The following is a 15,449-nucleotide window of genomic DNA, read 5'->3' as shown; positions in this document are numbered from 1 at the left end:
GACAAAATTAACGTTGCCTTTATGCACATTTGGCTTGATCATGCTGTCAACACTCATGATGTGATCATTTGACCAACAACTGAAAATCAGTCAGTTTTTTGGAAACAATAAACTTTGTACCTGATGTCTGTATCTTAATAAGTGGTACAAGATATGTGTATGTTCTTATAGAGTGTTTCATAAGTTTGTGAGAGTTTATTAGCATGTAATTAAGTGTTCAGATTTAAAAACTGGAATTTAGCAGAGAAAATTCAAGAGATTTGAAATTTATATAGATAATGCTTAGTGACCTTGACACATGCATACAGAAACTGAATTATGCTTTCTCTTTCCTCAGTTATTCTTAGATTTTAGATGAATTCAGACAGATCATTATACTTTCTGGGTTGCTTAAAAATTATACTTTTTTTGCACATTTTTGATGGAATTATTGTGGATTCACCCTTATGGATGCAGTTAGATTATCTGTTAAGTACATCATGGCTTGAGAATTTCACTTGTTTTATAATATTTATAAGCTATTGCTGAGAAAGCGCAAGTGATTTTTTTGGACATGGTGACCAAGTAAGGGCAAATGATTATTTTGTAAAGCTGCTCTCACAACTGGACAAGTCACATTTTAAGCAGATTGACCAGTATGTACAGTATTATAATGGGAGTAAAACTGATGTAGGACAAGCAGCCAACTAAATTTTGTTTAAGCCCAGTACATGTACTTTTAAGTATTAATGCTTTTCGATAGACAATTTTCATGTACAGGGCACATATTTACCACTGAATGGTTTCCTGCAGAAAATTAGATATTGAAACATCTTGAAAATTGTTTTATTACTAATCCTGAGTAGATGGTTGTATTAATATCTGTCTGTCTGTCTATCTATCTATCTATCTATCTATCTATCTATCTATCTGTCTGTCTGTCTGTCTATCTATTGATCGATTAATCGATCAATCATTAGATAGATAGAAAAATAAAAAATTGAAGCAATACAAGTTTTGACATTGTTTTTTTAAATTAATGTTTGCAGTTTTGAAAAATAGAAATCTTATTTAATTTTAATGAGCAGTGAAACTAGAACAGACCTAATTCAACATGAAAGTCAGTGCCTTAACACACAGTGTGTTCAGCAGTACATATGTGAAGAGTACTAAAATATTTTTTTTTAAAGTAGTCATACATGTACATGTACCTAATTTGGCCAAGATATTGGTCAGAGTGAGACAACCATTGCCTTGCTTAGGCTATCACAGGAAATTAAAATAACTTTAAACCACTGACATTATTACAGTAACTTGTGTTGTAAAAATGTGTGACTTGTTACTTAACCTCATTTAAAAGACCTCCAGTCTTTTTTTCCTGCAACCTGAACATGACTGAATTATTATTTTTATTGTGCATTAGAAATGCCGTTTGTTTTTAGAAACAAAACTCCTCATTTTTGGTGTTTCAGATACATAATAATTTTTCTGCAATACATCTGGCAACCTGACCCTGATACCTCAGGACCCAGTTATGCTGACAGTTTTTTAAATTTTTTTACACCCCCCAAGATAATCAAGATAATAAGGTTTATAATATTATAATATAATTTTTAGTTATAATATTTAATACTTCTGAAATAGGGGCCCCGAGTGGCCGAGTGGTCTAAAGCGCTCTCCGTTACGGATCATTGCCATCTCACCTCTGTCTGCGTGGGTTCGAGTCTTGGATTCAGCCAATGTGGGTATGTGAGAAAGCTTGCCAGTAGCTTCTCGTGGGTCGGTGGTTCTTTCCGGGGTTTTCCCAAAGTTCTTCCTCCACCATTAATACTGGCCGCCATGTATAGCCTATCGTGTGCTGAAAAATGGCGTTAAACCCTACAACAATAACAACAACAACTTCTGAAGTATATATAGATCTATGGTTTAGACCCTGTTGTGCGCAAAGTTATGTAGGAAGAGGTGCATCTTTTACAATATCATATTCTGTGCATCTTTTACATGTTTTTATTTGATGTTCAATTAAAGGTGGGCAGGGGTCATAGAACAAACATCAGTTAATACTTCTGAAGTTGAAACAGGCATTTGCGATGTAGAATTCACAAGTTACGAAATCATCGAAAAATTAATTTCCTCATGGTTAGTTGTACATTTTGACCATGACCTTGCATCAGCTCTCTGGATGCCAACATTTAAAGAATTGTAATATATAGGTAGATCAAAGCTTCACAGAGTATGGTATTTTAAATTTAAGATTTCAGTAGATGCAAGTATGTCACTTTAAGAGATACTGACACACATGATAAGAGGAAGTCCAGATATTAAAGGAATACAAATAAGTAATAGAAAATATTTGATCTCTATATATGCAGATGAAACTTGTTTGTGCTTAATGGGAATAGTTAATCCTTGAAATCTGCATTTGATCTTTTATTTTATTATTCAAAATTCTCTGGACTTGCCATCAGAATTGATAATTTAATATTATCTGGTTTGGAAGTAATGTTGGAAGTAAGGATCAGTTATGTCTGTTAAAAATCAGATAAATTGGATGACACTGAGTTGGCGTAACTAGGTGTAATGTTTTCATCTAAGCTTGAAAAAATGGTTAGAATAAATTATGAAAATAAAATTAAAGAGATAAAAAGCATTATGCCAATGATCAAAAGAGCCCTGACACCATTTGGTAGAATCAGTTATAAAAAGTTTAAGCCGTCTAGTTCTATCCTTACCATCTCCGTCAACAAAAATTCTAATCGAAATTATATATTTTATAAATTTAAGGGGAATAATTCAGTTTATAAAATTAGAAGAAAAGTAGTTGTAAATGATTACAGCTTGGGAGATTTGAGGATGGTAAATATATTTGCATTGGTGGAAGCATTGAATATCTCTTGGGTTAGATGATTTATGTCTACAAAATGGAAATGCATTTTAGAGGCATTTTGCCAAAATATCACTAATTTACATTTTTTGGGGTAGACTACCTAAATTTAAAAAAATTAGGTTACATAATGTTATATGAAGAGATGTTTTTGTGCATGGATCAATTTTGAAAATACTTTTTCTTGATTTTTTTATAGATAATCTGATATGGTACAATCACAGTATTAGAGTAGATGGTAAATCTGTTTTTTTTTTAAATAAGAATCGAACATGGAATTAGAAGAATTGACAACTTAGTGGATGCTGGTGGACAGTGGCTTAGTATAAATCAGTTAAATTGTATAGTTAAATACCTAGGCTTAAGAATAACAGTAACCGAATATCAGACAAAAGTTGGAATTAGATGGACAGAGAAACTCACAGATCTATTCAGTTGTAAATTAAATTACTATGCATAACTATTTACAAGAGACTGATCAAAATTCTCTTTCATCCAAATTTTTTAAAAAGTGACCACATATAAGGTGGTTTCAGATAAAGATTACAAACAAAAAGACTATTGCTAAAAAAGCAATGTAATTTTTTTTTGCTATAATAGATAGTTTGTGATGTTTTTTTATGGGCAGCTTCCTGAATCCATTTGCCATCTGTTTTGGGAATGTACTTATAGTTTAGAGGTTTTAGGCAGACTTTGTGTCACTGATTACTACTAATTGTACTCATGCACAAAATTATAATTTATACATAAAGGTGTTGTGTGATTTCAACAGTAGGCAAGAGGCAGATAAATGCAAGTTTTTTTAATACCCATCCTCATATATCACCTATTTTATAAGCTTTAAACAACTTTTATTTAATAAAAATACAATGATTTTTAGTGTTTTGAAGGTGAAACGTATCAGATTATGTGGACAACTTACATAAATTTACATAAGTAGTGCAAGATCAAATCAGCTAAAACATTACAATCAATCTTTTGAATGATCAATTAATTTATCTATTTATATAGTTTTACTTGCATCCAAACTATGTAGAAAGGTCCCAATGCTGGCATCTCTATCTGTGTGTCTGAGATAATAAAAAATTAAAAAATGATGGCACTTGCACAAAAATGTAGAGAGAGAAATTAATTCCAATTGCATAAACATTTTCTCATTTCAGACAATTATTCGTGGGTCATCTACTAACCAGGTAAATGGAACATATCCTGATGCTCGTCAGATAACAGTCGCTCGTTCAAACTCATTGAGGAAGGAAAGTCCACCCCCAACCCGCAGGAGATTCCAGCCTGATTTGAATCACCCATCACTTCCTGAACATGAAATGTACGATGACAGATCACCTCATGAAATGGGGATCCATGGTCCAGGTCCTAATTACCATGGACCTCCTCCTTACAATAGGGACCAAATGGACTCACAAAGAGGAGATCCAAATAACAGAGACCCTAGAAATTTCAATCTATATAATGATAAAAATAGAGACCTAAGGTATCCCAATGAAAGGGACCAAAGATATCCTAATGGCAGAGACTCAAGGCTTCCACATGATGCAGATCAAAGATATCCAAATGATTATAGGCGTGATCAAAGAGACCCTAGAGATTATCCAGATGGTAGATTAGCCCCTCCAAATTTCCGAGAGGATGGGCGTGGATACCCTGGTAGTAGAGATCACAGTTTCGAACAAGATAGAAGGTCAGATGATTCGTATAGCAGACGACACAATGATTCATATGATAGTACATTATCAAGAGATCGACCAAGGGACTATCCACCTGACATGTCCCCACCCAGACACAGTCAAATGCCCCCAGGTGGGAGGAGCCCACAGTCTGTGCAGGATCCTCGCTATCCCCAACCTCCACAACAACAGTTACATAATTCTGTGCAGCACCCTGGTGCACCTCAGAGGCAGCCAGGGGGATTTCAGGGAGGCCCTCCACATCCAGATGGATTCTCCACACTGACCAGAGATCCTGCAGCAGTGCAATATGGAAGGGTGAGTTAACTTTTGTTGAACTGTTTTTTTCCACAAAAGAATTTATAAATTTAGTGCTCTGTTATGTTGTGGATGGAAATAACTTTATTATTTTGGTTTCAAAATTTGCAGTTTATGGCTTTACATGATTTTCCTTGAGAATCCTTATGCACAATGTCTTTCTAGAGGGACATTTTTTTCAATCATCTTACTTTCCTAAACATATCCATACAAGTATAAAATAATGTGTATCAGTGTTAATTCAAGACAAGAGTAATGAAACAAGACAATGACAAAATTACAATTTTGTTTATTTCATCTAGTCATTGTCCAGTCTTTTTCTTTCAGATAAGTAGAATTTAGCCTACTCCTTCTGACAGAATCTGGTTGTTGTAAAATTGAATAAAATCTAAAAGACCAATCACTAATTCTATGAACGGAACAGAGTAGCCAACAGTAAATATAATATTCTGTTGAGTTTATAAGCATACATTTCAAATCACAAATGCATTGAGGTTGGAAGTACTATTTTTGCTATATGTTCAGTTTAGTTTGTGGTTGGGAAATAAGAAAATATATTCATTGATTCTTTAAGTTAAATTACCATATGTATTTGCATTTAAGTCGAGTTAAATTGCAAATAACAAAGCTCCTGATGTGCCACAGCATAATGCCCCTGCAGAAAAGGGTATATATGTTTGTTGTATTGATTACTCCTAAGAAACTGCACTGACCTAGATCTGCCAGTGTATTATGCAATGGCAGATCAGGATTTGTGCAGTTTACAGTTGGACTTGTAAGCAAGTATATACAGTACGGTAGATAGTATGTTTAAGTTTAGGAACCAATTCTTTATATCAGCGACACATTCTTAATGTGATGCAAGTCATACCCATGATTCCCTGTAGCAAGTCACACATAATGTCTTGTTGCTAGTTAAGGTTCCAATATGTTAACCCAATCTGTACCTTGGCCGATCAATCAGATATTTCAGTGATTTGTCCTAGTGCCACCTGTTGGATTTCATGAGTTGCCTCCTATTACGACTCTTATCGTAAGTAATACAAAAGAGTGAGAAGTATCAAGTTTTGTGAAATTCAACAAATAACTTATTTCCCTAGATTGCAAAGAGAAAATGTAAAAAAAATGTAACTTATGTTTTGTGAATTAAATGCTAAACAATCTTAGAATTACATACACAAGTCCTAATGATTAAAGTTCTGGGTAAACTTTAGTGGAAATCCAAATTAAATAACCCAACAGTGGAAGTGTTGATGTGCCTCTGGTGGCCCATGTAGTGTTGATGTACCAACAATCGTTTGTTTCCAAGAATGTTATTTTTATGTATACTTTGTGTTTCCAATGAACAAATAATTTGAATAAATAAAATTCCAGCCCAAATGAACTTCCAAACAAGACAAAAAAACAATTCTGCTATGGGTCTTAAAGCATGAATGAATAATTTCTAGAAAAACGAGATTATATAGCCCTGTACTTGACCTTGGGTCACAATTAGCATTTCTAAAACAAAACTGTTACCTAATGGAAAAATAACTTTCTAGAAGGTTTTTAATGTTTACAAAATACAATCTTAGTTATAATTAGAATATAAAATGTGGCAAACATAATGTCCTTGACACAGGCCAAGATAATAATCCTAATAGTTAACCCATACTCATAGGAAACTTTTCTATGTATTAGTTGTTTACAGAATATATAACAAAAATCAATGATTACGGTGAAGTAGAAAATGAATTTTATTTTGGACAAGGTCAAGTCTAACAAACAATTTTCCATAGCATATAATGAAATTTTAAAAAAAAGCTAGGTGACAAACATTGCAAATTAATTATACATAACACTCTCTTAATATGTAATGCCTATTAGCCAACAGCATGTAACACTGGTGCATTGTACATTGGTAGAAAACAATGGAGGCAGTTGACTAAAAAAAGGATATTTTTGTAAGTTTAAGGTCAAATGTATGACTACGTACCAGAGAGAAGCCGTTACACACCGTCAGTGGAAAATTGCTTATTTGTGAGTCTGTTCCAGTTTTTTGCTCTCTTTGTCTTGATCATGTGGGAACTGTGTTCAAATTTGAACAACTTGATTTTAATTGGGTGCAGTGGCTTGCTGCCATATCCTATGAAATTCACAAACCTGAAATACAAAAATATATGATCGATCTGCCAAGGTGTAGCTAGGGTTAACATATTAGAACCTTGGCTAGCAAAGATGAGGTGGAATTCTTATGTACAAAAATTTCTCAAGTTTACCAGTGTCTGTTGCAAATTATACTTAACAGTTGTTTAAGTTCACTTGCCAAAATTTTTGGGTGGCCTTGTTAAGGTTTGTAATTGAATTTAGTGAAATATTTTTTGGAAGGATGTGCCTACTTGGCTTTGTTAAAATGTACTGTGCTCCATTTGCTGTGTAATTGGAAGGAATGATAGAGCATCAAGTTGATAAAAATCCAGCTTGTACATTTAATCCTCCTTTAACTGGTACTTGTCCCATTTTGCTCAATCAGCAAAAATCAAGTAATTTTACATGTTGATTATGTGTTGAATAAAATGTAGTGAGTTTAGACAAGCCATTTGATATTTAATATGCTTGATTTTATTTTTGAAGCTAATGCATGCAGTTACACATATTGTTATTCATGGAAATAAGTGTCAGTTATTTTAAAGTCAGTAGCAGGTGTTCACATCAATACAAACTGTCATGTTTTCATAATATTTTGTGCAGGTGGTTGCTTATGCTCATGAATTGTCTGTCACATAATATTGATTCACTCTGGTCATTGTTATATCTAAATACTATATGTTTGCTTATTCTCTGTCTGGCTCTCTCTATATATACTAAGCCTAATGGCCAGGGAATTTCTTCCATTTCCAAATTGGAGCCCCTGGCTTTTGGAATTGAGAATATTGTGCATAAACAAACTAAATTATAAACTTTTAAAGTAACAAAGAAACTACTGCATGATTAGTAGTGAGCCAAGTATGGAAGCTTTTAATGCTGAGAGGTAGTAGGTAAACCTTGCTGTTAACACTTTAACCCCTGGTGAAGAGTTTACATGGCAGGAGGTAGTAGCCTACTGCCAAGCTCTGTAGCATCAAAGTCGTGTATGATACACTAAAGTGGGTGGTATTATAGAAAGGTAGACAGATGTAGCTCTACAATGATACCAAATAATCTGGAAATTCTAGTTGCACTACAAAATACAGAGGGAAGAACCTTATTTTTTGGACCTGATTTTTTTTCACCCAAAATTCGCTTGTGGTCGGAATCCGATTTTGTGTCTGGATTTTATACTTTTTGGTCTCAGATCTAAGGCAGACTGGAATGAACTGCAAACAGACAGATCAACCTTTGCAAAAAGTAGGATAAGATGGGCATTTGGAATAAAGAGTGGTCTTGATATGAAAATAATGGGTCCTTTAATATAAAAAAAACATCCTTTACCCTTCTCCTCATGCACAAGCCAAATAGCCAATGAAAAACAATGTTTCTAACACAACTAGGCATTATGTTATCGGAAAATCACATGGAAGTTGATTTATTAGGATTTATTCAGAAATAGCTTTCAAAATGTGTTTCCTACTCAAATTTCAGACAAAAAAACGACAAAAACCTCCAGGGGTTAATGTGTTAATGGGGGTGAATTGTCATAAAGGATTTAGTAAGCTATGTTTTTCAGTTCAGAACAGCACAGTTTCTCAGAATGTATATAAAAATTGCAGTAAATACAGATCTGTCCTCTCTTGTTTCCACATACCATGCATCTTTCTAGCTGCACTAGTTTTGTCTTTTACCTTTTTGTTTATGCACAGTAACTTAAGTTTTGCACCATCTACCTTTACTAAAGTGTGTGGATGCTTGCATGCAGTGAAGGAGCCTGTTGAGTTTAAGGGTCAAACGTAAAAGGTCAAGGTCATTGATTGAAAGAAGAAAAATGGTTTCTGCACAGTAACATTAGTTCTGCATCACAAACCCATCTAAACTAAGTGGATGGTTTGCACTAGAAGTAAGGAAGAAACTGATTTAATTTTGGGATGAAAAGATCAATGGTCAAGGGATCTGGAAGTCTGAGAAATAATTTCTGCACAAAAAAATTATGCTTTCAGTTATGTACATGTACTATCACCAGGCCCCAGATGTCCAAGTGGTCAAAAACACTTGCCTTTACCGATCACTGCCATCTCAACTATGTCCTAAGGGGTTAATGTCTGGCAGCCTAATATGGGTACCTGAGAAAGCTTGCTATAAGCTTCCTGTGGGTCAGTGGTTCTTGCCGGGGTTTTCATGGATTTTTCCTCCACTAGCTATATTGGCTGCCATGTAAAGTCTGTCATGTGCTGACAAATGGCATTAAACCCACAGCAACAATGTAATGTCACAAAAGTTTGTGGATAGCTGACACTTTGGATAAAAAAAGGCCTATTTATTTTTATGTCTAAAGAGTCAAGGTCATTTTGACTGAAAAGAAGCAAACTGGTTTTTGCAAAATAACTTTAATTCTAGAACACTTATCTAGTATTATGTATGTATGCATACAGCTTAATTACCTATCTACACAATATTGGCTGTATAGTGCCAATTAATAGTTAAGTTCTACAAATGTAAAGATGAAGAATAACATAATACTGATGGAAAATAATCCTATTCAGATAATCTTAAACAGTTAATGTAAGGTAAAATATGAGATGTAAACATGTCAAATTATTTAAAATAGTGTATAAATTAAAGTATAAAAGGTAACATTAATTTTTTTAAATCTGCAAAATATGTCAGTTTTTTAAAATATAAACTGCATTCCCTGAAGAAGTAGAAGATTGCTTCCAGTTGTACATGTACTCCATCATAAAATCTCTTATTGAGTTTGCATGAACAGTCTAGTTTCACATCACTGTGCAAGTCAATACACTCAACAGGCCATGTACCTGGACCAGATGCACCTCTGATAAGGAAGATGAATATTGCAGTGCTGTCATTAGGTGCCAGGGTCTGGGGATTCACCCTGGAAAGTTTTCCTCAAGCACCCACTTGTCTTCAGTAAATCAATAAATGTTTGTGAAGTAAAAAAGAATTTAAAACCCTTTTTTTGTGGAAAACCCTTGTACTTGTAAAATTATTGAACACGCTGTATTGATTGAGTGGTCAAAAAGGTCATGGTGACTCGGAGCACAATGGGTTTTGCAGAAATCTTTTCATACTATAATAGGTTTCTTGGGGGGTGTTGGATGGATTATGCTCAGGGTAAATAAGAAACCTGTAGATTTGGTGGTCTAAAGGTCAAAGTTCATGGTCATGGTAAATATGACAAGCAAAAAATGGTTACTGCAAATTAAGTTTAATTGAAGACCACATACCTTGCAAAAGGTATGGTCATGGTCATTGAGATGAATGGGTGCCTACATATACATAACAGACTATCAAAAACTGTGTGGATGTACACCTGTAAAATGCCATTTACATTGTATATTACTTCTTGTTTTTTATTTGTTTTTTTTTTTAAATTCCAAATGCGTGAAGTGAACAAAGATTTTATTATTATTCTTGTTATCTGAATCTCTTTATCTGCATGTAGCTTTACTTTTGGGATTTTTCTTGTTAACTCCTTAATCTCTGGCATCACGTTTACGCGTCAGGAGGTAGTAGCCTACTGCTGAACTATTTAGTGTCAGGGTCATGCATGATACACTAAAGTGGGTGGTATTACAGAAAGGTAGACAGATGTAGCTCTACAATGATACCAAATAATCAGGAGGTTCTACTTTCTGTACAAAATACAGAGGAAAAAAGAACCTTTGCAAAAAGTAGGATAAGATGGGCATTTGGAATAAAGAGTGGTCTCAATACAGAAGTGATGGGTCTGTTAAGCACAAAAAAAAGGAACTACAACTTTTACCCTTCTGCTCATGCGTGAGCGCAGTAGCCAATGAAAAATGATGTTTCTAACACAACTAGCCATTAGGTTAATGGGAAATCTCTTGCAAGTCGATGTATTAGGATGTATTCAGAAATAGCCCCCAAAATAGGTTTCCTACTCGATTCAGGCGAAAATGACAAAAATCGCCAGGGGTTAATGAGTTAAAATTTGGAAAATATACAGCAAGGTCAAGGAAATTCCATGTGATATATGTGTTGCCATTATGGCTCAGGGTCTTCAGTGTTGGTTCTGTTGATTGTACAAATATGTTTCTTTGGGATGCATTATTCTCAGCTTACTGTAATCAAAAAGCACCATTGTTACAAGATTTTTTATGTATTCATCCATTTGGGGGTTTTACTCACTGATGTCAAAAGTGGGTGACAGTCATAGTCACCCATGATCATGTTCGTGTTTACAAAAGTATGTTGGCAAAGAAGACAGCTACTGCAACCTTCTGGTTTTCAATACTGGCTTATCTGCTCTTAATTGGACATCCTTGGCTTATGCACATCTTTATTGGTACATTAAATGATAATAATCACTCTTCTGGCACTTCAGAGAATTGTGTTCTGTAAATAATCTATGTTATTACTATAAAAGTTAATTTTAAAAATGACTTGATTGTGAATGAATAGCATGTGGAAATTACAATTTGTGTCAAGTTATAAAAGAATACCAAACTGAAATGGATCATTAATGATATAGGTGGATTTTTATTCAGCATTTGTGGAGGAAGGAGATAAGTAAAAGAATGAATAAATGTGAATTTGCTTATCGCAAATTTTCAAGAATAAACAAGGCTATAAGTGAAACCAAGAATGATATGCACTAGGTACAAGCTATATATAGGTCTATTTTAAGTCTCTTATTACTATGGAGCCCTTGCATATGACAGGATTTAATTACCTTTATTTTAATTTTCATGTTGGAAAAATCAGAAAATATACACATCAAATAACAAAATAAAGGCAATCATAATAGTAATAACAGTTTAAAACTTGATATAGATGAAGAAGAACCAGTCAATTCTGGTGTAATGAATTGCAATTATTGCTGATTACGTTTCAGATTTTAATGTCTGTAAGTGATGGGACAGAAAAGGTTATGTTTTTTATGTGTATGTAAGTGTTCAATGAAATAAAAATAATACTTTCCTGTTCCAAGACTATTAAGTTAATAAAGTTTGTTTACATAAAAGTACTTAATAGTATCCAACTATGTCACATTTATACCATGATCAGTTTACTGGAAATGAAATTCCCAATTTTAGAGACTGTAGTTCAGATTTTGAAGGCTTTCCAGCTTTTCACATGTATGGTAGAAAGCAAACTGATGGATAAAATAAACATCCATCTATATCATAAGAAAGAAACCAGAATGTCATGGCCTTTTCTTATACTTTTGCGTGTCCAGAATTTCATCAGCTGCCTATATTTTTTTGAGTCTTATTTAATGCAAACTTTTGCATTGTATTTTAAGCTGTTTTGGTTAAAAATGCATGTCAGATGTACTCTTTTTAACTTTTATTAGTAATTAATTTTACTGTAACAATATATCTTTCATTTGACCTGCGCTTCTCTGTTTATTCATTGTTTTTAATGAATCTTTGTAAATGATGTGTATCCAGAATATTGTGCATGGCATTGATGTAGATTTTGTGTTTGCATGTGCTTATGTCAAGTTTTGTTTTGTTTGCTCAAATTAGGGACCCCCACCACTGCAGCAGCCAGGTAAAATCTCGACATCACAGACACAGCAAGTGCCACATTTCCAGTCACAGCCCTCACCAAGCATATCTCCGCAAACTCCGCCGAAATCTCCACAGCAAAATAAGCCATCCCCGGGACCCTTCCCAGAGCAACAGCGTCTATCACATGAACAGGTCTGAGCCATCTTAGGGAAAGTTTTATAACCATCTTGCATCATATGAATATAATATAACTTCCTTGTGTAACAGGGAAAATGCATATTTTTGTTGGGTGGCTATGCTAAATATGTTGTCAGAACTGGAAATACACTACAGTCTCAGTTCAGTTGGTTTATACGATATTGTACAATTATTAACATATGATAAGACTGCAGCAAAGTTCTGTCAACCCCCAGAAAATTTATAATTATCTTGGTCAGTCATATTCACTAAAGCTGCATACCATTGGGAATATCATTCATGTAGAAGCTGAAATCATACGTCAAGAACTGTATTATTATATGATTTTTAATTTTCTGATATTCCTTTGCCTTAATGTAATGAGATTCAGTTAGATAAATTTTTCTATAATTAGCACATACGAAAGATGAAGGCAGCAATAAAATGGACTTGTCAGTTTATTAGGCAAAATACTATAAATTTAAATGATCGGTATTAGAAAAAGATTTTTGAAAAACAACAGGAAGTGTTTTGGAAAAATATTAGTTACTTTTTTTGCTGCTAAGTGTCATCTTTAAACTTTCATGACAAGTGCAAATGTGAACGAGCAAAAGGGTGAAAAGGAAGGTAGATCGACAGACAAATGGAAAATACATTCCATCAGTGACTATTAGGATATGATGCACACTAAAGCAGAAGTGTATGTTCTGACTTCATAGCATAAATATGCCAGGTAAGTTACTGGAATCTTATAGTACAGCCATGTATGCTCTGACTAGATAGCATTAATATGCCAGGTAAGTTATTGGAATCTTAAAGTACAATAATGTATGTTCTGACTAGATAGCATAAATATGCCAGGTAAGTTATTGGAATCTTATAGTACAGTCATGTATATACATGAGTGTGCTATAACATTTTATAGAAGGTGGCGGATAAGCAGTTTAGCCTCTCTGAATACAGCAAACTTGTAAGTCATATAAAACAGAGACAACGAAATATTGACTGCTTTCATTAATAAAACTGTGACTTGCTTGTTGGTCATTTTAGTCAGAGATGATGTTTAGAAAGAAAAGACATAGTCCAGTGAGTTTATGATTAAAAAAATAAAACGAAAGGTTTAATAATTCACATACCAGATCTTTTGCAGTTCTATCTAGTTCTGCTGGAATATGTCAAATACTTTGAAGATCTGAGTAATTTTCATCCAGTTTTTAGCAGTATGATGCTTTTATTTTGATAGAGATGAAAGCTGCCTAAAGTTTGGTTTGGTTTGGTGCTGTGCAGCACAGAAACAAAAGTAGGTTATCAAGTGCCAAGGCACTTGGAGTAAATTGTCTTGCCCAAGGACACACCATCATAGCTTGCCTAGGCTAGTGCAAACGTAGATTTGAACGCACAACCTTGTTTGTATTCAAACATACATAACACCAAGCCACTACAACTTCTGTCCAAGGTACTGGAGAAAATTGTGCCTTTTTCTTTTTATCAGGTCTCAGTTTCACCAACATAAAGTATTAAAGTTAGTCAAAGCTCAGATTGGTCATTTTTAATTTGAACTTAAATTCCAGACAACTGTATTACTGGATTCTGGACTTGAGGTTAAGTCCAGACGTAAGTTCTGTTGGTAAAAGAGAGGACAAGTCCTCACACTTGTCTTACCTGAAACTTAATTCATTATTCTGTTTTTTTTATAGGGCCCTACATCTAGATGTTGTACCCCAATAAATAATCACCTTTTCCATTTGTTAAACTGCCTGTCTGTCTTCACATTTCTTGTATCCACCATATCTCTACAACACTTTCACATAATTAGGTGCTATTTAATAGATGAATTACCTCCTACATATAGCTGTTTCTTTTAAAGGTTTTGTCTTGTCAGATCCAATTTTGGTGGAACTATTGTTTTGCGTTTTTTTAAAAACAAAAGTTGTGGGATATTTTTGTTCACTGTCATCCTGCAAGATGATGTTGATTGCTGGTGATTAGTTGACTTGTGGATGATACCCCAAGTTCAAGTAGACAGATTTCAGTGAAATTTGTAGTACATGTTCCCCTTGGCCCAAAGAAGAACCCTCAAGATCAGCATTGCTCAAAATAGGTTTTGCCAGTGCATTTTATTTCCAGATGACAACTTAAGTTTTAGTTTATAAAGTTTTAGTGCAACTTTTGGACATGTTCCTCATAGGCCAGCATGTGCAACCTACAGCCAGCAATCATGCAACCTACAGCCAGCAATCATGCAACCTGACTTTATCAGGTTATTTATATAGGGTGTGACTTTACAAATTGCTTATTGGACCCATGCCCTGGAGGAAGTTGCACATGCCTGCCTTAGCCCAAGAAAGTATTGTATTGATGTGGGGATCATTAGCTCCATGTTCAAGGTCACTGTTGTTAAACAAAGATTTTATTTATGCAAGTAATTTCTTGAAGATAACACAAGTTTTCAACACATCTTCCTCTTTGATCAGAGACAATCCCTACTGATTTTGAGGTTACTAGCTTCCAAATTATAGTCAATATTTCTAACAATAGGTCTATCCCATTATCAATCTGTTTAGGAAAGATCGTGTTTTGAAGAAAAAAGCATATAAAAAATGACTATAAAATAGGTTTAAGAACAAAGAATACAAATATTTTTTTATAACTGCTTGAAAACATTTTTCTGTTACATGTTTAAGGGTAAATTCACTGTTTATAACTTGGAAAAAAACTTCATTATTTTTGCACGTATTTTTTAATATACCATGAGGAAAACTTGCAAATGCCAAAGCATGTTTAACACATCATTTA

The 15,449-nt window shown here is 34.0% G+C and overlaps 1 protein-coding gene across 1 annotated transcript in view; it reads left to right on the top strand.

Moving 5' to 3' along the window:
- Window positions 1-15,449, top strand: part of LOC149804674 (serine/threonine-protein kinase PAK 4-like) — a 64,893-nt gene that overhangs the window by 25,794 nt on the left and 23,650 nt on the right. Inside the window, exons 3-4 of the mRNA XM_089942926.1 lie at window positions 4,027-4,866; window positions 12,492-12,668. Of these exons, the coding sequence (XP_089799052.1) occupies window positions 4,027-4,866; window positions 12,492-12,668 (1,017 nt within the window). The remainder of the gene's footprint in view (window positions 1-4,026; window positions 4,867-12,491; window positions 12,669-15,449) is intronic.

Source organism: Sinohyriopsis cumingii, chromosome 2, assembly GCF_028554795.1.
Source record: "Sinohyriopsis cumingii isolate HCF-2022 chromosome 2, ASM2855479v2, whole genome shotgun sequence".
Classification (NCBI taxonomy): domain Eukaryota; kingdom Metazoa; phylum Mollusca; class Bivalvia; order Unionida; family Unionidae; genus Sinohyriopsis; species Sinohyriopsis cumingii.
The sequence above is the reverse complement of the archived record's forward strand: the minus strand, read 5'-3'. Positions and strand labels throughout refer to the sequence as shown.